This window comes from Panicum virgatum, chromosome 7N (genome assembly GCF_016808335.1).
Source record: "Panicum virgatum strain AP13 chromosome 7N, P.virgatum_v5, whole genome shotgun sequence".
In the NCBI taxonomy this organism is placed as follows: domain Eukaryota; kingdom Viridiplantae; phylum Streptophyta; class Magnoliopsida; order Poales; family Poaceae; genus Panicum; species Panicum virgatum.
The window spans coordinates 31741506-31764710 of NC_053151.1; the positions used below are offsets into that span (position 1 = coordinate 31741506).

Consider the following 23205-nt stretch of genomic DNA (forward strand, 5'->3'; position numbering starts at 1 on the left):
CTGCTATTTCAAGATAACCCTCTTCATGATATTTTGCTTAGTCTGATAATCATAATGTCAGTTCGTGCTCTTTTGAGTTAGCTATTTCAATTGACTTGGAGTAGATTTCACGTGTGTCACAGAACAGTCCAAATAATACCGATCAAGTGCACTATTAACCATTTAACTTAATCCTCCGATACTGCACTTCACCAGCACACTCAGACTGCCTGTTTTAACCAGGATCGATTGCACAGGAACTCTCGCCAAAAGACGAGCACAGGTGATTACAAGTAACAAAGGTTTTCAAACTTAACTTACAACCAAAGTTAAACAAAAGTCTCCAAATTAATTTACAATAAACTTTTACAAGTCAGGGTTACATTTCGAATACAGAGTTCAAACGCAGCGGAAAAATACAAAACAGATTAAAACAAGTTTCGAAATACCGTACGGTAAATAACGTCGATGACAAAAGACGAGCTTCACATCTTGCCCACTGATGTGAGGCTCACCTGCCTGCACTTCACGGAGAAGGCGGAACCCACTCGAACGTCCAACCTGGAGGAAAAGGCTGACCACTCCAGGAAGCACTGATTTCCTCGAAGTCTTCCGGAAGATAGCCTGCTCAGAAGGGTTACAACCAAACCCTGAGTATTCTAATACTCAGCAAGGCTTACCCGTCTATGGGTATACTTAACCCATTACCTAGACATGCATAGCTCTTTGGCTCTGGGTTATTTTGCTGAAAAGCTACTAACACTGGATCCTTACTTTCAATATTTTAGCTCCAATTGTGTTGATACCTAGAAACTAGGTTTGCCTAATTCTCTATAGCACACATGGTTAATCATATTATCTTTTCAAGAACATCAACAAAAGTCCAACTTTTCTCTTTCTGTCCATTCAATCCTTACTACGATGCGACGCATTGACCAAGGCTCTCATATCCGCGAGTCACGGCGAATCGATCCGATTTAACCTTGCAAGGTGGACCTAACTCACACGACACGTGAAAACCCCGTCGGGCCACACACGTCAACTGTTCCCATAATTACCCCGAAGTCTGAATCAAGCCCGCAAGCACCCGGATGATGAGCCCCGCACGTGCGAACACCCAGTGAACCCGTGGGCTACTTCACCATCCGTCAACCCTACCCAGCACCGCAGGTCGAGACCCAGATTCCGACGCAATTAAGGTAATTAGCTTACCGGTTTCGACTACCTCCTACTTCCGGCATGTGGTTAGTACTGTTCAATCCTAAGTCAAAGGGCCAACAACGGAACGGTCCTCAATCGACACAGGCGGAGACTCAACTTTCTTACTCAATAATCTTGTCCAACTTTCCCTCCGCCCGGTCTCCAATTTCCTTCTCATTGCATTATTTCTCATAACACTGCCTGCAGTAACAACCTATATCTCGCGGGTGACAGGAAATCACCCGTCTTCTACCGAGTTTACTTAAGCATAGCAGTGCTAGCGACACCTACACTAGTAAGGACACTGGGTAATTAAGATTATGCATCTATGGTTCCAATCAATTCCTTGAACGTAAATGCACAATACTTTAATATAACATGGAGTAATTAAAATAAGGGATATGCTCCGGGGCTTGCCTTGCAGGTCAGTGGGGTTAGCGATTTCTTCGGAAGCGTGCTCGACTGCGTCCTCCTGCTGTTCTCCTGCTTGTGGCTCCTGGACCGGCTCAGCAACCAGCTCGTGGACCGCTTCGTTCGTGACGTCTACACGTATGAAAAGATGCCATGCAGGAGTTACAACGGTGCAAGGCACTCAGGAGGCAATGCAATGCGAGTAAAAGAAGATATGACGGGCAATCATTTAACGAACAACCATGAAAAACTAGCGATAAAGGAAACCACTTGGTGCTGTTTGGCAGGTTTAATTTCCGACTGAGCTTAGCCTGAAATGTTTCCTTTCAACAACACTACTAGACTTGCATTAAGAAGGCTAGGTGCACCACAAACAAAAAGAAGCAATAAGGCATTGCTTAGCCACGGTGAAAATAAAGAAAGACTAAAGCTAGGAACTAGCTAAACACAAAAAAACATAACAAACCGCAACGATCTAGTAGCACAACTTTTCTATCATGAAACACTACTGATAAGGAGTGTATAAATAAATTTCCAACAATTACTGATATATAAAAGTATTTACTTTAACTCTAGAAAAGGAAATCAAACAACAATAGATCCACAAACCTACACATAGGCCATGCACCAGGAAATTTTTCAGTGGACTACACATACAAAGAGTAATGTACTGAATAAATTTCAAAATTTTTCGACAACTATAGCTGTAGAAATAAATTAAACAAGCTTAAGCACAAAGCAAAATATAGCACAAGCAACACTGATGTAACACAAGCAAGGATAATTTTCCTCTAAAGTTCTGAACCTCACGAAGCTAACAAAATTGAGTTTGAATTTATAGCATTTTCCTGTGATTTATTATGCATTTACAAAGCTTCAGCCGAAATAAAAAAAAAGAAAACTAAATCTACTCTAACCTCCCCCACTCTCCCGGACCGCGGGTCACCCGGCAGTGGAACAGAGAGGGAAAGGGGAGATCCCCTGCTCTGCCTCACACGCGCACCGGCGGCGCGCTGAGCGCGCACGCGGCGGCCGGGAAGGGGGCCGGCTGGCCAGCCGGGCGGGCGCGGGCGGAGCGTTCTCAGGGGGGCCCGAGCGCCCGCGGGGCGGCGTAAGGGCGCACGCAGGCGGTGGCGGCGGCAGGACGGCGGCAGCCCGCGGCGGCGTGCGGCGGCGGCGCCGTTCCGGCCGTGGCGGGGCAGGAGGACCGCGGAATGGGGCGGCGCGACGGCGAGGGGTGCTCGGCGACCTCGGGGCGCGCGGCGGCGGTGAGCTGGCTCGCGCGAGGGTGGTGCGCGGCGTGCGCCGGCGGCGCAGCAGGGCATCCGCGGTGGCGCGGCGGCGCTCCGGCTCCGGGGGTGCGGGATTCGAGCGGGGATAGGGTTGGGAAGGAAGAGGGGCGCGCGGAGAAGCTCACCGGCGACATGATTGGAGCGGAGGGAGGCCGGAAGGGGGTCGTCAACGGCGAGGGCGAGGCTCGGCGGGCTCGGTGATGGCGGCCGGCGGTCTGGGGCTTCGATTCGGCCCGGGATTGGCGCGAACGAGTTCGTGGAGGGACGGAGGAGCTTCGGGGCGAAGTCGCGAGGCTTGGGGCGCGGAGAAACGGGCGGGGGTGGCAAGGATGGCCGTAGCGGCGAGGCTCGAGCGGCTCTGCTCCTTGCTGCGCTATGGAGAAGAAATGGAGGGGAAAACGGACACGGCTCCGGGAGAGGGAAAACAGACACGGCTCCGGGAGAGGGAAAAGGACGGCGCGCGAGCGTGGCTAGCGAGGTTCGCCGACGTTCGACGCGTGGCGTCGCCGCCGCTGTTGCCGTCGGCGCACGTACGGCGTCGAGAGCACAGTAAACTGGATGACTTCATTTCATTGATTTTGACCAAAGTTTGACCGCCCAAAACTCCAAATTTCATATGGGAACATGAAATTTGGCCAAAATAGAAGTTGTAGAGGAATAGAAGGTCTACAACTTTTGTTTTGGGCGCAAGTTGAATCGAAGCTCGGATCATGGAGAAAAACGCGCTCGAACTCGGCTAAACCAATGTTTACCGCGCAACTCGATTAACGCTAACGACGGTGATTAACCCTAATTAGCGATTAAACATGATATTAACGCCAAAACTAACACCGGGGTGTTACAGCCTTCCCCCCTTAAAGGAACCTCGTCCCGAGATTCACGCGCATAAGGGACAGATAAGGAGGGAAGATGTTCGTTAACCAAGGATATTAGCACTATCCTAGTCTTACCTTCCCCAAACTGACTTACCTTCGGAAACTTTCTTAGGGGTAGCGCATTCAGCGTGAACCATTCCTTCTCGATGGTACCATGTGCCGGACTTGTTTCTATCGCATTGCTTATTTGACCTCTGACCTTGTGTAGATGGTTCATACTGTGCAGCTAACATCCGAAGCAGATTGCTTGAGTCGCCTCCCGACATACGAACACTGGATAGTATCTTTGCCCAGTTCAGATTATTAGAGGTGCTAACCGAATTCAGTGGATCTTTCCAAGTGGATGAACGGCAGTCCCGGATAAAATGGCCGTATTCGCCACACTTGAAACAAGGTTGACACCCGGTGCAACGACATTTCTTCTTTGATCTCATTGAACTCCGAACCGGTGAACGAGTTCTTGCTCTTATAGCTGGGTCGACATCAGTAGTACTCCTAACTCGCCTTCTACCACGTGGAGAGAATTCTGTGCATGTAATTTCCCATCCACTCAAGTCTATGCTGCCTGCGCCGAGCTTGGGAGTCCGACAATCTACCTGGTGATCTTTAAGTCCCATCGGAAGTTGCGATGGTGGCATTAAGAAGTCTGAATAAACATTCTGCGTCTTTTCTTGCTTCCAATTTATTTCCGGTATGGGGTTAGTATATTCTTCAAGTACTTCGTTGTGTTCACTTTTCTTTTCTTTGGAGCTGCTTCGTAGACAAGGGCGGTCGTACATCTTGCAACAGTGGCAAGGCTCAATTTGCCTCACTGGTGCTTCGGTTATCACGACGTCGGAGGGTAGAAGGTTGATATGCCCCTGACCAGGGTCCTTCCTACTACTTCTCGCTGCATACTCCATTATTCACCTGAGAAACAGAATAAAGTGGAGACATCTTTAACAGTAGGACAACTTCTATTTCGGGAGGACCCACACAACCTCATACACATAAATAGCTATACACAACAATGCATACACGAGTTTCTAGCCCAAACTAAGCAAGGTCGTTTAGGGAACTCAAGATTACACATGCAGTCCAAAACCAGAATTTCCTACTAAGGTGAAAGGAACTTCTTCTAGCCAAAATTCACACTTGCTGAGTTTAGCATATAGCTGATGTTCCCTAAAACGCTAGAGTACTATATGAAGATGCTGAGCATGTTCTTCTTCTGTCTTGGAATAGATTAAGATATCATCAATGAATACCACGACGAATTTATCCAGTTCTGGCATGAACACCGAATTCATGAGATACATGAAGTAGGCTGGAGCATTGGTTAATCCAAAGGACATGACCAAATACTCATAAAGACCATAACGAGTGGAGAATGCTGTTTTTGGCATATCCACCGGTCCGATTTTGATTTGATGATAACCAGATCGTAGATCTATTTTTGAGAATACCTTAGCTCCAGCTAGTTGATCATCTCGATAAATTAACCAAGGTCCTTTGTCTACCACATCTTGTAGTCTTCTAGCATTTTCGTCCATTAGCAGTTCTTTGAAAAAAAATCAATCCCCTTGGTAACTTCGGAAGAAAGACTCACTAGATTTAGGTCCGGGATAGAGATTTCTAGGCAAAACGGCGAACGATAGATGCGGGGAATGCCCATGAGGAGATATCACACCGACACAGTGGTATAAGGGATCATAATTAGCAATCTCCATACCAGCGTGTGTCGAGTAGTACAAGCATGTGTTGATTGCTCAGAGTAGGCTCTTGGTTTCATTGCGGCGCCGTCAGGCATACTTCCAACGAGAATCTCTTGTAGCACATATAGATCGTGCATGTATAAGCATTACAAGACGAAGGGTTAGCAAGGAGGTGATCCAAAAACGGGGCATGACATGAGAGCAATAGGGATTAGCTGCCACAGACTGCATGAAAATAAGATTCTTGCTTAAGCTTCACATACAGCTTCTGTCCACCGATGAGATTACCTGATTACCGATCAATAGGGGATTCGGTCCGGTTGGACAGTAACATGAGATCAAGTCCGCTAACCATTCAGGAACCTACGGGAGCTATAAACGAAACCAGCAGACACCTGGAACAAAACTGATGTACCTTCCAGAGACTTACCTGATAAAGCAATGACGTGATTTACAACGGAACGATTTTGACGCTAAAAGAGAAAAGGAGATTAGCATTACACAAGATCATTCTTTACATGCAGTCAGGGATGCCTCCTGATGACGACGATGATTTTAAGAAACATCCGGGCTCAATTCTTGCGAGACTCTTCGAGTAGAATAGATAATTGAGTGATGTAAGATTTTCTGTTCAAGAAGAAAAGGTCAAACAAAGCAAGGAATGATGCTGAGACAAGGTAATCAAGCCTTCGCAGCGCAGAGATCGCAACACGAGGAGAGCAAATGTCATTGAGATTCATCACAAGGCTCATGAATAACAAGTGAGGGTAAAACGGAAGGATGGTTTAGGAGGTGTTTTCGGAATATCCTTGCTCAGGATTATATTATCTGATGAATTACACAAAACATGCTTCTTTATGCCAGTACAATGCCACCATACCAAGGAATAAAGATAAAATGGTTCACCCATAGTGCAAATGCTTGATGGCTCGGATAATGATGCACCCCTGGAATGCATGATTGCAATGCTGGTGCACACGATGATAAAATGTTCCATGCACAATGGAATGGTGCATATGAATTGATGCATTAGTTATGATGCTGGCCCAATGATGCATACACCATAGTGCAAGGATGATGATGCCCATGTTTTATGCATATAGGAGGTGCATAAAATATGATGCATACACGCATGAGTTTGCGATGTACACAATAAAACACGCATCTTAGGACCGTTCTCTTGCGCGAGACTAACCTCTCGTTAACCCTATACCCTTGAGAGGGATTAGAAGTTAGGACACTAGTAAGGTTGCATAAAAGGGAATTGCAGTGAGTTATGTCACATATACCTTGGCACCAGCGCGCTCCTAGTGGCTCAAACATGTGGCTGCAGCACACATGAGACCCTAGGTTCCGTCGCGGCATCAGGGTTATGTAGCTAAACACAACTGCAAGAGAAACCGATAGTAGCTACCCAACTGTGCCAACAGCAAGATAAATTAACGAAACCGAAGACACCCGAAGTGTACTCGGACGCATACCCGTTAGTCAGCCTACGCATTTCCGATCATGATGCAACACAATGCACTGACCAATGAGGTGATGCAGGATGTTACAATGACTCTACTCAAAAGTTATCATTATCATAAATCTTTGTAATTTCTCCAAAAATTAACTGAGCAAGAACGAAGGTACACGATTTCAAATGTTGTAATCGAAATGCCCAACATTGAGAGATACTAGAAGATTCATTGGACCATGGATCGAAAGGTTTTGTTGACCGACATCAAGGTTTAGACAGCCCAAAAGAGAAAGAAACAACACTTTTGCTGGAATAGGTTCGAGGTATAGATCAAGAGTTTAGATTTGAATGACAAGCTAGACTACTGGTAAGGTTCTCACAAAACTCCAATCCCCCGACTTACAAAAGACCTTCTCAACTCAAGATCAACTAGCAGATTACGTTGGCCTACTACCACATCACGAACCTAGGAAGACATTCAGATAAAAACATCACAATTAGCAAACGACGCAACAAGCATGACAATCAATCAAACTCAAGATTATGCCAAAATGCATGCACGTTCTATCGTTTCTCACCCAAGCAATTACCAAATATGGTATACGAAGACGACTAGTGGCACAATTACGTACTCTCCCTATATATGCTAGTCGTTCCTACGATCAAGGATTCATAATGTGCTTACGTAGTTAGTGTTCCTGCAGACAAACCAAAACAACAAGAGAGATATAATTATCCATTTCTGGACCCCTCGTGCCAGCACACACGAACGGCCCCCATATGTCCTGCGCCACACGGGTAACGCATATGCAGTTTCCCACATATTCACTCATACATTACCGTCCACTATAGAGACGGCACCCAAACGTTTGACGCTGAATGGGCAGCGCTGCATACATCATAACAACGTATTCACTTCCCGTACACTCGCCTTACGGGACATCCAAGGGTAGACGTGTCCCAAGGGTCACGGTCATGGCCAACCGCATGACAGGTTTACATCTCGTAACATTGCCTTACGAGATGGCCGTGATCACAATCACACGGTAAGAAATCCGCACTCCATATCAGGCGGCAGATAGCGACAGGCTCGTTTGAATTGAGCCTTATCACCTCCTCGTATGCTCATCATACGGGACCCGCGCACGTATGAAACACGTGGGCTATTCTAAGGACTACCAGAATGCTTACCTTGCTTACCTCAGCGTAGGTGCGTCGTTACAGAATAGTAGTTGTGCACAAAAGTAAGGTTTAACGAGAAGTAATTGCTGGAAGTTCTGGAATGAATAGATACTTAGATGCCTCCTAACTTATAACACATAATTAGGGCATACGAACTATCTATCCTATTCCTTAAAGCATCTAGCGTCAACTTTTCGAAAAACCCAAAAATTTTGCAGTTAAGCACTCAAGTAATCACCCCAGTGCAATTAGCTCTGATACCAGCTGTCACAGAACAGTCCAAATAATACCGATCAAGTGCACTATTAACCATTTAACTTAATCCTCCGATACTACACTTCACCAGCACACTCAGACTGCCAGCTTTAACCAGGATAGATTGCACAGGAACTCTCGCCAAAAGACGAGCACAGGTGATTACAAGTAACAAAGGTTTTCAAACTTAACTTACAACCAAAGTTAAACAAAAGTCTCCAAATTAATTTACAATAAACTTTTACAAGTCAGGGTTACATTTCGAATACAGAGTTCAAATGCAGCGGAAAAATACAAAACAGATTAAAACAAGTTTCGAAATATCGTACGGTAAATAACATCGATGACAAAAGACGAGCTTCACATCTTGCCCACTGATGTGAGGCTCACCTTCCTGCACTTCACGGAGAAGGCGGAACCCACTCGAACGTCCAACCTGGAGGAAAAGGCTGACCACTCCAGGAAGCACTGATTTCCTCGAAGTCTTCCGGAAGATAGCCTGCTCAGAAGGGTTACAACCAAACTCTGAGTATTCTAATACTCAGCAAGGCTTACCCGTCTATGGGTATACTTAGCCCATTACCTAGACATGCATAGCTCTTTGGCTCTGGGTTATTTTGCTGAAAAGCTACTAACACTGGATCCTTACTTTTAATATTTTAGCTCCAATTGTGTTGATAGCTAGAAACTAGGTTTGCCTAATTCTCTATAGCACACATGGTTAATCATATTATCTTTTCAAGAACATCAACAAAAGTCCAACTTTTCTCTTTCTGTCCATTCAATCCTTACTACGATGCGACGCATTGACCAAGGCTCTCATATCCGTGAGTCACGGTGAATCGATCCGATTTAACCTTGCAAGGTGGACCTAACTCACACGACACGTGAAAACCCCGTCGGGCCACACACGTCAACTGTTCCCATAATTACCCCGAAGTCTGAATCAAGCCCTCAAGCACCCGGATGATGAGCCCCGCATGTGCGAACACCCAGTGAACCCGTGGGCTACTTCACCATCCGTCAACCCTACCCAGCACCGCAGGTCGAGACCCAGATTCCGACGCAATTAAGGTAATTAGCTTACCGGTTTCGACTACCTCCTACTTCCGGCATGTGGTTAGTACTGTTCAATCCTCAGTCAAAGGGCCAACAACGGAACGGTCCTCAATCGACACAGGCAGAGACTCAACTTTCTTACTCAATAATCTTGTCCAACTTTCCCTCCGCCCGGTCTCCAATTTCCTTCTCATTGCATTATTTCTCATAACACTGCCTGCAGTAACAACCTATATCTCGCGGGTGACAGGAAATCACCCGTCTTCTACCGAGTTTACTTAAGCATAGCAGTGCTAGTGACACCTACACTAGTAAGGACACTGGGTAATCAAGATTATGCATCTATGGTTCCAATCAATTCCTTGAACGTAAATGCACAATACTTTAATATAACATGGAGTAATTAAAATAAGGGATATGCTCCGGGGCTTGCCTTGCAGGTCAGTGGGGTTAGCGATTTCTTCGGAAGCGTGCTCGACTGCGTCCTCCTGCTGTTCTCCTGCTTGTGGCTCCTGGACCGGCTCAGCAACCAGCTCGTGGACCGCTTCGTTCGTGACGTCTACACGTATGAAAAGATGCCATGCAGGAGTTACAATGGTGCAAGGCACTCAGTAGGCAATGCAATGCGAGTAAAAGAAGATATGACGGGCAATCATTTAACGAACAACCATGAAAAACTAGCGATAAAGGAAACGACTTGGTGCTGCTTGGCAGGTTTAATTTCCGACTGAGCTTAGCCTGAAATGTTTCCTTTCAACAACACTACTAGACTTGCATTAAGAAGGCTAGGTGCACCACAAACAAAAAGAAGCAATAAGGCATTGCTTAGCCACGGTGAAAATAAAGAAAGACTAAAGCTAGGAACTAGCTAAACACAAAAAAAACTTAACAAACCGCAACGATCTAGTAGCACAACTTTTCTATCATGAAACACTACTGATAAGGAGTGTATAAATAAATTTCCAACAATTACTGATATATAAAAGTATTGACTTTAACTCTAGAAAAGGAAATCAAACAACAATAGATCCACAAACCTACACATAGGCCATGCTCCTGGAAATTTTTCAGTAGACTACACATACAAAGAGTAATCTACTGAATAAATTTCAAAAAATTTCGACAAATATAGCTGTAGAAATAAATTAAACAAGCTTAAGCACAAAGCAAAATATAGCACAAGCAACACTGATGTAACACAAGCAATGATAATTTTCCTCTAAAGTTCTGAACCTCACGAAGCTAACAAAATTGAGTTTGAATTTATAGCATTTTCCTGTGATTTATTATGCATTTACAAAGCTTCAGCCGAAATAAAAAAAAGAAAACTAAATCTACTCTAACCTCCCCCACTCTCCCTGACCGCGGGTCCCACCCGGCAGTGGAACAGAGAGGGGAGAGGGGAGCTCCCCTGCTCTGCCTCGCATGCGCGCCGGCGGCGCGCTGAGCGCGCACGAGGCGGCCGGGAAGGGGGCCAGCTGGCCAGCCGGGCGGGCGCGGGCGGCGTGTGCTCAGGGGGGGCCCGAGCGCCCGCGGGGCGGCGTAAGGGCGCGCGCAGGCGGTGGCGGCGGCAGGACGGCGGCAGCCCGCGGCGGCGTGCGGCGGCGGCGCCGTTCCGGCCGTGGCGGGGCAGGAGGACCGCGGAATGGGGCGGCGCGACGGCGAGGGGTGCTCGGCGACCTCGGGGCGCGCGGCGGAGGCGAGCAGGCTCGCGCGAGGGCGGCACGCGGCATGCGCCAGCGGCGCAGCTGGGCATCCGCGGCGGTGCGGCGGCGCTCCGGCTCCGGGGGTGCGGGATTCGAGCGGGGATAGGGTTGGGAAGGAAGAGGGGCGCGCGGAGAAGCTCACCAGCGACTCGATTGGAGCGGAGGGAGGACGGAAAGGGGTCGTCGACGGCGAGGGCGAGGCTCGCCGGGCTCGGTGATGGCGGCCGGCGGTCTGGGGCTTCGATTCGGCCCGGGATTGGCGCGAACGAGTTCGTGGAGGGACGGAGGAGCTTCGGGGCAAAGTCGCGAGGCTTGGGGCGCGGAGAATCGGGCGGGGGTGGCGAGGATGGCCGTAGCGGCGGACGGCGGCGAGGCTCGAGCAGCTCTGCTCCTTGCTGCGCTATGGAGAAGAAAGGGAGGGGAAAACGGACACGGCTCCGGGAGAGGGATAAGGACGGCGTGCGAGCGTGGCTAGCGAGGTTCGCCGACGTCCGACACATGGCGTCGCCGCCGCTGTTGCCGTCGGCGCACGTACGGCGTCGAGAGCACAGTAAACTGGATGACTTCATTTCATTGATTTTGACCAAAGTTTGACCGCCCAAAACTCCAAATTTCATATGGGAACATGAAATTTGGCCAAAATAGAAGTTGTAGAGGAATAGAAGGTCTACAACTTTTGTTTTGGGCGCAAGTTGAATCGAAGCTCGGATCATGGAGAAAAACGCGCTCGAACTCGGCTAAACCAATGTTTACCGTTCAACTCGATTAACGCTAACGATGGTGATTAACCCTAATTAGCGATTAAACACGATATTAACGCCAAAACTAACACCGGGGTGTTACAACGTGCCAGTCAGATTAAACTCTAGGCTCTAAGTCTTTAGTGAAACTATGCTAGTGCTGCATATTTTGCTCGAACACTCGTGCTGCCTATTTACATGTACATCCCCACCCTTTTTTTTCTGTTGCTGCAGATAGGAGTTAGGAAGTAAGGCAGCTACTATGCTTTGAATCATAGTAATATAAGCACCGATATTGCATTATCTGATAGTCTTCACATTTGTCTATTATGACCATTGCATGAGTTCATATATTTTCTTCGACTTACATCCATGGTACCAAATTAGTCCAACCTTCATCGGTGATTAACTGATTACCATTTTACCATGTTTATATCTTACACCCATGACTGGTTGCTTTGTCCACTTGTGAAGAGTTTTAGTTAGGCTAGGTTACTAGGTTAGCATGCAGTATCGTTTAGTGTTAGAAGATATATTGGCCCTGTTTGTTTCCGATTATAATCAGCTTATCGGTGGAAATAAGCGATAATCCCACCAAACGCCTCGATTATTTTCGCTTCTCTGGTAATCCGCTTCAGAGATTTGAACTACGAGAAGCGAGAATCGAGAAGCGAGAAAATCTTCGCTTCTCTCGACCACGCTTAGATTATAAGCTAAGCGAAAACAAACAGGGCCATTGTATTGGGCTAGTTTGGGCTGCTGGGACCTGGCCGCACAGCCCATCTGGTTTGTGCGCCAGCCCTAGCATCAGGATAAATAAGGTTGATTGCCTTGATAGGCAAGGATCCCTTGATTGGTCATGTTTCTATAAATCATCGTGATCCTTGCCTATATATGTGTAACCCTTGTTCACCATATGCAATCAATCTATTATTCCTAGCCATCTTCTTTCATGGTATCAAGAGACCGGGTTCCTTGACCGCCTCACCTTCCGCTGCCCTAGGTCGCGCGCCAGGCCGCCCTCTGCGCCAGCGCCGCGCCCATCCACCCCCTCCCGATGGCCGGGTCGCCACACCCCTCCCCCTCCGCGGCCGCCAAGGCTGCGGCTGCTGCTGATCTCGCCGCCCAGGCTGAGATCGCAGCCGCCAAAGCCAAAGCCGCCGCCGATTCTGATCTCGCCGCCGCCGCCGCTGAGCGCGAGAGCGCGAGCGCGCCGAGCGCCAAGCCGCGCACCAGGCTGCGCGCGAGGCCGCCGAGGCCCGCACCGCCGCCGCTGCTCAGGCTGCTGCCCGCGCCCGCGAGGCCTTTGCCCGTGCGGAGCAGGAGCGCGCCTCCTTCTCTTCCTCTGACGCGCCCAGGAACCGCCGAAGCCTGCTAATCTCCGCCAAGCCCTGCTTCTTCACGAGGCAGCCGTCATCGTGAACCTCCACGCCCAGGCGGTCGCCGTGCAGAGTCTCATTCACGTCACCCTCGATGTGAACTCCGGTAACTACATCCGCTGGCGCGATCTGTTTCTTCTCACCGTCGGGAAGTTCTCTCTACAGGAGCACGTCCTCTCCAACGAGCCGTCCGCCGGCTATCCAGACTGGGCACGCATGGATTGTGTTGTCAAGTCCTGGATCTTTGGCACGATCTCCGACGACCTCGCCGAGTAGATCTCCGTGCGCGGCTCCACCGCTCGCGCCGCCTGGCTCGTCGTGGATTCTCAGTTCCTCGGCAACCGCGAGACACGCGCCCTCTACCTCGACGCGAAGTTCCGCGGCTTCCCCAGGGAGATCTCTCCATCACCAACTATTGCCGCCGCCTCAAGCGGATGGCGGACGACCTCGGCGAGACCGTCACCGACCGTACCCTCGTCCTCAACCTCATCCGCGGCCTCGGCGAACACTTCTACAACATCGGCCTCCATCTTCGCCGCAGTCATCCTTTCCCCTCGTTCCTCGAGGCCAAGGATGCGCTGCTCTTGGAGGAGCCCACCCTGGCGCATCAGTCTTCTACGCTGACCGCCTTCATCGCCTCCCAGTCGCCCTCCCCTGCACCAGCGACTGCAGGGGGTGGCGCGTCCGCTGGGGGAGGCGGCGCCGGCCATGGTGGCGCCCCTTCATCGTCCAAGGGTTGCTGCGGCAAGCGCGGCAGCAAGAAGGGCGGTTCTGGGCAGCCTGGCGCCAGCGGCAAGGCCCCCCAGACTGCCTCGGGCGCCCCTTGGCCCACCTACTGGAACCCGTGGACCGGGACCATCCAGATGTGGCCCGGTCCGCGGCCGTCCCTTGTGCCGATTCCGCAACCGCACCCCCTCAGTAGGCGCAGCAGCAGGCGCACCAGCTCCACCTGGCGCACCAGCATGCGCTGCTGGCCTACCCGCCGTCCTTCCAGGTGCCCCAGCCGGTGCAGCAGGTCGCCCTGGCGCCCCTTCCCGCAGCTCAGTGGGCACCGCCGACCCCAGGGTCCTACAACCCGATTGCTGGTCTTCCCTCTTGGGACTAGCAATCCCTCGCCTCGACGTTCAGCACTATGACGCTGCCCCAGTGAAGCGTTCCCTCATAAGAGGTGACTCAAATGTGATACAAATATCAGTCACAGGAGTCTGATACACATTTATTACATCATATAGTACATCACCGTACAACTCTACGCGGTAATGGGCAGTGAAGCGCTACTATCGCGAGGACAACAACTACAACCCAAACAAGAACGTGAAGCACGAAGAGGTCATCAGAGTCTTGCGCCATACGAAGCTTTCTGCGGGTGACCCTATCCACAGGCAAGGTTGGGTGCAGAACGGAACCCCTACTCAACGTCCTCGGGAATAAAGTCTGGATCTTCCTCTATAAAAATTAAGCAAAGGTGAGTACAAACATACTCAGCAAGTCCAACCACACTCACGGAGGTGGTATAAACAGAATATATGCATAGGATAAATCAAGGATAAGGCTAGGATTTAATTTGCGAAAAGCTAATTTTTATGCAGGGTTTATTTTGAAATCGTGTTTTTTCTTAAAGCGAATCTTTAGCAACTGAGTGGAGTTGATCTTATACCAAGGATCCAAGTTTTAGACTGCTACCAGACTCCTCATCCGTCGTAGCACACGACACAACTGCCGGACACTTTTCCAAAACAACTCACACCAACCCATCCATTCCCCGAAGAAGTACTAGTTGTGTGACCAAACCGTAGCTCGCCCAGTACCGTGGGCACGGCTATTCGAATAGATTTTTATACTCTGCAGAGGTGTGCAACTTTACCCACAAGTGGGGTACCACAGCCCAATCACCTTAGTGTCGGTGCAGATCCCAACAAAGCCATTACCCATCTTAGCTAGACCTGACTAGCCACTACGGGATCCACCAAGGGGTCATTGACCTATTACCGAGGTTTAACCGGGGCATAAGTCGCCGCAATCTTATCCCTTCTCCTTGATCACCCGTTGCTCTCCGCTCTTCTGATAGCTATCAGACTAACTAGTGGAGTTTATGCTAAGCCGTTGCCACATACAACGGTCGTGTGGTTTGCACAATAGTTGAGTTAGGCAAGATGACACATTAATTTGGTCCTTAATTGTGACAAGATGGATATCTCCCAGTCTTGCTCAACCACACAGTTACGAGCACACCATTTGGCGTCCCACACAAGAATCACCATCCATCTCATCTAAGCATGTCTTTCCTTTATTTTCCAAAAATCCCATTTTTCTCATTTTGATACCCACGCCTTTCTTTGTTTTGAAAACATTTAATAATAATATTTGAAGTGCAATGAGTAACCGGGTCCTAAGCGTTCTAGCAAGGTTTATCATCCAAACAGAGTAACTCATATTCAGAGACAAACCTAGGTTATCAAGGAATGAACCAAGCAATCAAGGAGTGGCTATCCAATCGGGTTTTAGCAGCAAAACAATATGCAGTTTTGAAAACAGGCTAATAGGTTGTGTTTATAAAACTGAGACAAAATATGCATCAAAGGATGGGATTGAACTTGCAGTCTTCGAAACCTTCCGGGTTCCTGCTCGCGGTACTTGTTCTCGGGCTCGGGGTCGCGGTACTGGTCGGCAAACTCATCGATGGGTTCTCCCTCGTTCATACAGTGATCTATGGCACACAAACAAGCACAACAATAAAATGAGCTCAAAGGAGAAGAAAATATAAGAAATAAATAGTCTGTGATTTTATAGGAATTTGGGAAAAAGAATTAAGGCCTCGGAGTGCTGGAGAGTGAGACGTGTGAGGTGTAGTATAGACTGGTGATTAAATCAGAAAACAAAATGAATCGGTAGAATTCATTTGCTTGTACGTGAGTGGCTTGGTGTGGGCTTAGTATGTGCTGTGTGTACTTGGGCTTTTAGACTGGATTAGTACTTTGGGCCTGGGAAGAAAATAAACAGGAGTGGATATGGGTGGATAGGAGCTTCGTGCTCCTCGTGCATGGAAGACGGAGGAAGCTTTCTACAGCTTTCCGGACGGCAGCACGGGCCACCACTCAGGAAACTGAGAACATGGGGAGATAGAGGAGGATGAGGGGGTGCCAACATGGTGACTTCGGACATGGGAAATGAAGGTCGACTCCGGCCGCTGGACAACCATGGCCGTAGCGTCTTAGCTCGTCGAGCTCGGCTCAGGAGAGGAGCCTACGATGGGGTGTGTGGGACGACTCTCGATTCTTGTGAGTGTGGTGGATTAGCTAGTGGAGCGGGAAGGCTTAGAGAGCACTGGATGGCGCGGCAGGGAAGAGAACTCGGCGTCGCTTTTTATAGGCTGGGGATGGGAATGCGGTCGGAGACACTAGTAGAAATGTGCATATCAATGACGATTACCTAGTGACATTTAGAATTTTCGTCACAAAACATGCTTTATCAGTGACAAAGTTTAGGAATTCGTCATAGTTCTTCGGTGACGGAGACCAACGCACAAAAGATTATGACGAAAGCATCATCAGCGTCACAAAACAATGAATATGATGGTCACAAATGATATACGCCATATAGGTCGAGAATCTGTGACCAAGGGCCCACGTCATTCATGTGGGACCCACTGTGCCCTTGTGCTAGTTGGTCCAAAAATTAGGAAAAGGGCCTTGGCATGAATCGAACCGCGGCCGCGAGGTTGGGAGAAGGAGGTCTTTACCATCGCAGTACATGATCTTTTGTGCTCGTGGTGGGTTTTTTTTAATTATCAATATTTTGAGCGTGATACTCTGTAACCTGAGTGCCCCTTCGTGCCCCTTCGTTCAGATTCAGATTCAGATTCAGATCCGAGAGGACTTTGACTCGAGCGTGGGATGCCCTGGTGAGGGCGGTCGGCGGCGTGGGTGATGCGCGCGGCCTCGGCAGGCGGCAGCGTGGGTGAGGGGCGCGTCCTCGACGGACTGCGGCTCTGGTGACGGGCACAGCGTCGGCGGCCGGCCCCGGCGTGGGTGAGGGGCGTGGCGGGCGGCGGGCATCGGCGTTGGTCGTGGGCGCGGAGTCGGCGACGGCCAGCAGGACTGCGGCAGCGGTGGCGACTCCTCAGCAGACATTCGACGAGCAAGGCTGCGCCGCAGTGGAAGGTTCCCGATTTGCAGTTGCATATCCGAGGTAATTGCTCGTTCTCTTAATTAATGGATGGCCAATACAGATTTATGTGAGAGGTTTAAGCATTGGTTTGTTTCTAGCTTAGGGTATCGGAATTCAACTCTTGCTGTGAATTTGGTCTATAAATTTGGTTACAACTTAATATTGCTATGTTGAAAACAGATGGACAGAATATGGATACATGGAACACAATTCACACCAGAGTATATGGAGGGAGTCCACCGGTTCATGGATTTTGCTGCCCAGAATTTAGGGAAAGATGTTGATATACCATGCCCATGCAGAAGATGCCTAAATCTCGAGTCATGGCCTCAGCCAAAAGTAGATGACCACATACATTTTTTTGGGATGTCAGCTACATACACTCGGTGGATTCATCATGGAGAATCAATGGATGGTATGGAGGTTGAATTTGTACAGGATGAGGTTCATGAAACTGACATTGATGGTTCTGGGATAGATGTGGGCGAGTATGCTATTGATGAGGGCGATAATGAAATGTCTGAGCTGTTAGGAGACCTATATAAAGCGGCAGAGGAAAATGGAGAAGAACCAAAATTCCATACAATCCTTGAAGATGCAAAACAGATACTTAGCACGGGATCGAAGTATTCAAGATTCTCTTTTCTTGTGCGGATGCTCCATATCAAGTCCAGTTATCGAATCAGCAATAGGGCATTTTCTGAAATATTGAAGCTACTGTCATATGCATTTCCAGATTGTGAAATTCTAAAGTTGTATGATGAGAGCAAGAAGTATCTCCGGGAAATTGGCCTTGGGTATAAGTCGATACATGTATGCAAGAATAACTGTGTGTTATTTCGAAAGGAGTATGCTGATATGGAGGTGTGCCCAAAATGTGGTGAATCTAGATGGGAGGATTCAGATGGCAGCAAGCAGTTTCCTCATAAGGTGTTGAGGCATTTTCCACTAATACCAAGGCTGAAGAGGATATTTGCCAGCAAAACTACAGCTGAGAGTACCCAATGGCACAAGAAACAACGTGTGCCGGTGGAAAATGAAATGAGCCATCCAGCTGATGGCGAGGCATGGAAGTACTTTGATAGGAGAAATCCATCTTTTGCAGATGAACCTAGGAACCTAAGGCTTGCCTTAGCTACAGATGGGTTCAATCCCTTTGGGAAGATTAGCACTACTTACAGCATGTGGCCTGTCCTTGTGAAGCCTTTGAGTCTTCCACCATGGGAATGCATGGACGAATCGAATTGCTTTATGTCATTACTCATCCCAGGCCCAACATCTCCAGGAAAAGATTTTGATGTATTTTTGGAGCCTCTTATAGAGGAGTTGCTTGCATTATGGGAGGGTGTCACAACATATGATGCATTCAGTGGTGACAAGTTCAAGCTTCGTGCTGTTGTATTATGGTGCATACATGATTACCCTGCATTGAGAACAATATCTGGGCGGACTACAAAAGGATATTATGCATGTATTCATTGTGACAAAAACCTACTGTCACGGCCACGAAGGAATAAGATTGGTTACCTAGGGGATCGTCGATACCTTCCATTGTCTCATCGATGGCGAAGAAGCTTGGCCTTTGATGGACGCCATGAGAAACAGACTGAGCCAGGAAAATTCAGTGTGGAGGAGGTGCGAAGAGAACTACAAAAGGTTAAAGATGTGAGGCCAGGTAAACAGGACACAATGAAGAAAAGAAAGCGTGAAGGGAATGAAGGACCCAAGATTTTTAGTCGTTGTAGCATTCTGTGGAAGCTCCCTTACTGGGAAGACTTGCTGGTGCCACATATTCTTGATGTGATGCATATCGAGAAAAACATTTGTGATAACATTCTAGGAACATTGCTCTAAATTGAGGGGAAATCAAAGGATACTCATAACGCTAGGCTGGATTTGTATGACATGGGCATAAGACATGCCTTGCACTTACAGGAAGATGGAAATTCAGTTCGAATGCCTCCAGCTTGCTATGTTTTGAATAAGAAAAACAAAATTGGGTTCTGTAACTTCCTAAAGAGCATCAAGTTTCCACATGGGTATGCAGCCAACCTATCAAAATGCATAAGTGGTGATGGTAGTAAGGTACAGGGGCTGAAAACTCATGATTGTCATGTGCTGCTACAAAGAATTATACCAGCTGGGCTTCGGGGATTTGTGGAGAAGGAAGTATATGAAACCATTGCAGAACTTGGAAAGTTCTTCAAGGAATTGTGTAGTAGAAATCTGAGGAAAGATGTCATAACACGACTGAAAAGAGATATCCCATTGATCATATGCAAGCTTGAGAAGATGAACCCCCCGATATTTTTTGATGTGATGGTGCACTTGCCTGTCCACCTACCTGATCAGATATTGCTCACATGACCTGTACAATATGGATGGATGTACCCAATTGAGCGGCGGATGGGTACTTTCAAGAATTCAATGAGGAATAGGGCAAGACCTGAGGGTTCAATTGCTGAGGCATATGTGGCTAATGGTACCTTGACATTTTGTTCAAGGTACATTGAGGATGTGGACACTAGGTTTAATCGGGATGCCCATGTAAGTAGCGAGGATGAATATCTTGAAGATGACACCTCTGTTTTTAGGCACGGTGTCAAACTCATGGGAGCAAACAGGGTCCAGTACATGGAAGAGGAAGAGATGGAGAAGGTAGTGTGGTATGTTCTAAATAACTGCGAGGAGGTTGAGCCATATGTGCAGTAAGTATCAAATTATTTTTTTATCAATGTACATATAAAACTATGCTATTATGTCCTAATACAACATTCTGTCGTACTTTGTTATGCAGCTTGTTCAAAGAGGAGTTAGAGAGAGATGGAGGTCATGATGTTGACAAAAGGCTTCAAAAAGAATTTCCTAAGTGGTTTAACAACCATGTAAGTGTTGTCACGAGTATTTGTCTTGCCGTCAAAAAAATATTAGTATTTGTCTTGTGTGTGTGTGTGTGGTGCTGAATTTTTCTATTTCAGATCAGGGAGCTCAGAAGACAAAAACCGGAAGAGGTTAGCAAAGGGTTGTATGCATTGTCATGTGGACCTGATCTTCGAGTCAAGAAATGTGCGTCTTGCAGCATAAATGGAATTCATTATAGCACCCTAGACCGTGAGAAGTTCCGGCATACACAAAATAGCGGAGTCATGACTGAAGGTACACATGAAGGGGCAATCATTGATTTTTATGGTGTCCTTAGGGAGGTTGTACCGCCGGACTGTTGTTTTGTTCCGCTGTGATTGGTACAATTGAGTTGGGAAGACAAGAGGGGTCAGAGATGATGGACACTTCAAATCCATCAACATCGAGTCACTATGGTACAAATCTGACCCTTTCATCCTAGCAGCTCAATCGAAGAAGATATTTTACTTGCCTGATACAGCTTTGGGCAGAGATTGGCGGATTGTGCAGAAATTTGAACATTGGGATATTTATGATGTGTGTGAAAAAGAGGCTCGCCACGGTGAGGTACACCAAGATGATAGTTGTTCTGATACAGAGCGTGAAGTTCAAGAATTTAATGTTGATGGAGACCTGCACATGGTACAAGATGATGGAGAAGTCACTATTGTTGAAGGTAATTTAGGCGACCTAATAGCAAGGAACAAGAAGGCGACCATGGAAGGGATTGATGATGAAATGGAGGAAGATGACACCATATTGCAGTACTGCAGTGATAATGGCAGCACGGAAGTCGATGATATCGATAGTGTAGACAGCGATGATGATTGATCCACTAGCATATTTGTGAAACTGTCATGTACATCAAATTTGTAAATGTCATGTTTAGGAGGCTATCTGTGAAACTGTAATGGACGTGAACCTGAGACTTAATTTGCACATGGTTGCAACATGTCCTACTTATTTGATTATGTGTTCATATTTCCACATGTTGGTCTGCATTGTACTAATCATATTCTTCCAACATATCCAGGAAATAGGAGACATGCTGCCAAATTTTCCAAAAATTATCAGATCACATTACAGTCAAGTGCACAAACATACATCACAGACACAAGGTGACATGGATAAATTGTAGCATGTCAAAGTGCAGAACCATACATCAGTGACACAGAGTGACATGGAGCAATTGTAGCAAGTCGAAGTGAAAAAACATACATCAGTACACCTACTTCAGTGTTTTCCACACAATGCAGAAAACCACAAACACTAGCACAAAAAAGTAATTTTTTTCCTAGTTTTGCTCTTGTCATCAATTTCTGATTTCATCATGGCCAACTCCTCCTTCATCTGATGCATTCCAAGCCTCACTTCTTCCATTGCTTCCATCAGCAAGTCAGGGACAACAGCCAAATGTGAGAAATTTTTAGGGTCTTGCAGGTACTCCTCATAATCCTCCTGGAACATGTAAAAGCGGCATCTATCCTTCACCTGTACAGAAAGGCACAAGTAAATTGACGATGAACAAAGTTGTCACATTTCATAATGAAATTGACTGAACCACTAACCCAATCATTGTTCCTTGGACACTTGAAAAATCTGCGGCCGCGATTCGCAGTCCACTTGCATGTAGCAGCAACAAGCCTCAAATCCTTACACTTTGGGCACACAATGAGAGGCAAACCTGTGACATCGTCAACCATAGGTGGGGGTACAACCTCCAGTGGCACTGGGTGCCCACTCCCTCGCGGCGCTGGTACAGAAGACGAAGAGCCCCGCTAATCCGCGAGTCGCCGGCTCCACGTAGAGGACATGGACGCTTGCGACATCGAGCAGGCCGGGCGCAGAGGAGATGGCGTCCTGGAAGCCCGGGCGCAGAGGGGATGGCGTCCTGGAGGGCCAGTCGCAGAGGAGAGGTAGCGTGGGCGGCGAGGCAGAGCTGGGTGAGAGCGATGGCGTCCTGGAGGGCGTGGGCAGCGTGGGCGGCGAGGCAGAGGTGGCCGAGCGCAGAGAGCAGGGTGGCGGCGGCGAGAGAAAGGCAGAGGGGGAGGCCCCGATTCGATCTCACGGTGAAAAGGATAAGGGCAGGGACAATTTTGTCTATTTGTTGCTGGACACGTGGCAAGCAGAGGTTGTTTGATACATCAAGTTTTTTCCTTTTTAATCCGTAATAAAAACTTGAAACTAGTATATCTCGGTCATTGTAACTTCAAATGAATTGATTTTTTTCCTATTTTTTTTCAAAAAAAATATGAACTTTCATTTAATACTATTATTTTGTATGTTCAACACTATTTCATGATTCGTAATAGTATAGTTTCATTTCTCCCAAGAAGAAGAGACCACAAAATGTATTCTTGCATAACATTTCATAATGTAACTTCATATTTCGTAATGTCATAGTAAAGATAAGGTTATATTTCAATTTGAAGTTTGTACGTATTTGTTAAAGGTTATATGGTACTTAGATCTCATAGTTTAGTTCAATTGTAAGAACGTGCTGTCGCCAACGCCGTTGCTGAGGCGTCCTGGCTGCGATAGCTTCTCCAGGAGCTCCATGCCCCTCTTCGTCGTGCCGTGCTGGTCTATTGTGATAACATCAGCACGGTCTACATGTCTTCCAACCCCGTTTAACATCAGCGCACCAAACATATTGAGATTGATCTGCACTTCGTCAGGGAGAAAGTCGCCCTTGGAGCTGTTCGTGTTCTACATGTGCCGACTTCGTCACAGTACGCCGACATCTTCGCCAAGGGCTTGCCATCTTCTGTGTTCACTGAGTTCAGATCCAGTCTGAACGTTTGCGGTGCTGCCAATCAGACTGTGGGGGCGTGTTAGAAGATATATTGTATTGGGCTAGTTTGGGCTGGAGGGACCTGGCCGCACAGCCCATCTGGCTTGTG

The 23205-nt window shown here is 47.8% G+C and overlaps 1 protein-coding gene across 1 annotated transcript; it reads left to right on the forward strand.

Annotated features, from left to right (window-relative positions):
• Window positions 1–19691: 19691 nt before the first annotated feature.
• Window positions 19692–21133, forward strand: LOC120681153. Its single transcript, XM_039962686.1, has 4 exons — window positions 19692–20109; window positions 20199–20286; window positions 20380–20604; window positions 20813–21133. The coding sequence occupies exons 1-4, from the start codon at window positions 19787–19789 to the stop codon at window positions 21131–21133; spliced, it is 957 nt and encodes a 318-aa protein (XP_039818620.1). The 5' UTR covers window positions 19692–19786.
• Window positions 21134–23205: the final 2072 nt, after the last annotated feature.

What these genes read in the sequence shown, in the direction of transcription:
- LOC120681153 (XM_039962686.1), top strand. Translation starts at nt 19,787, where the DNA reads ATGTACCCAATTGAGCGGCGGATGGGTACTTTCAAGAATTCAATGAGG. An exon ending in GAGGTTGAGCCATATGTGCA is followed by an intron (nt 20,110 to 20,198) that starts GTAAGTATCAAA and finishes TTTGTTATGCAG; the next exon opens with CTTGTTCAAAGAGGAGTTAG. An exon ending in TTTATGGTGTCCTTAGGGAG is followed by an intron (nt 20,605 to 20,812) that starts GTTGTACCGCCG and finishes CGGATTGTGCAG; the next exon opens with AAATTTGAACATTGGGATAT.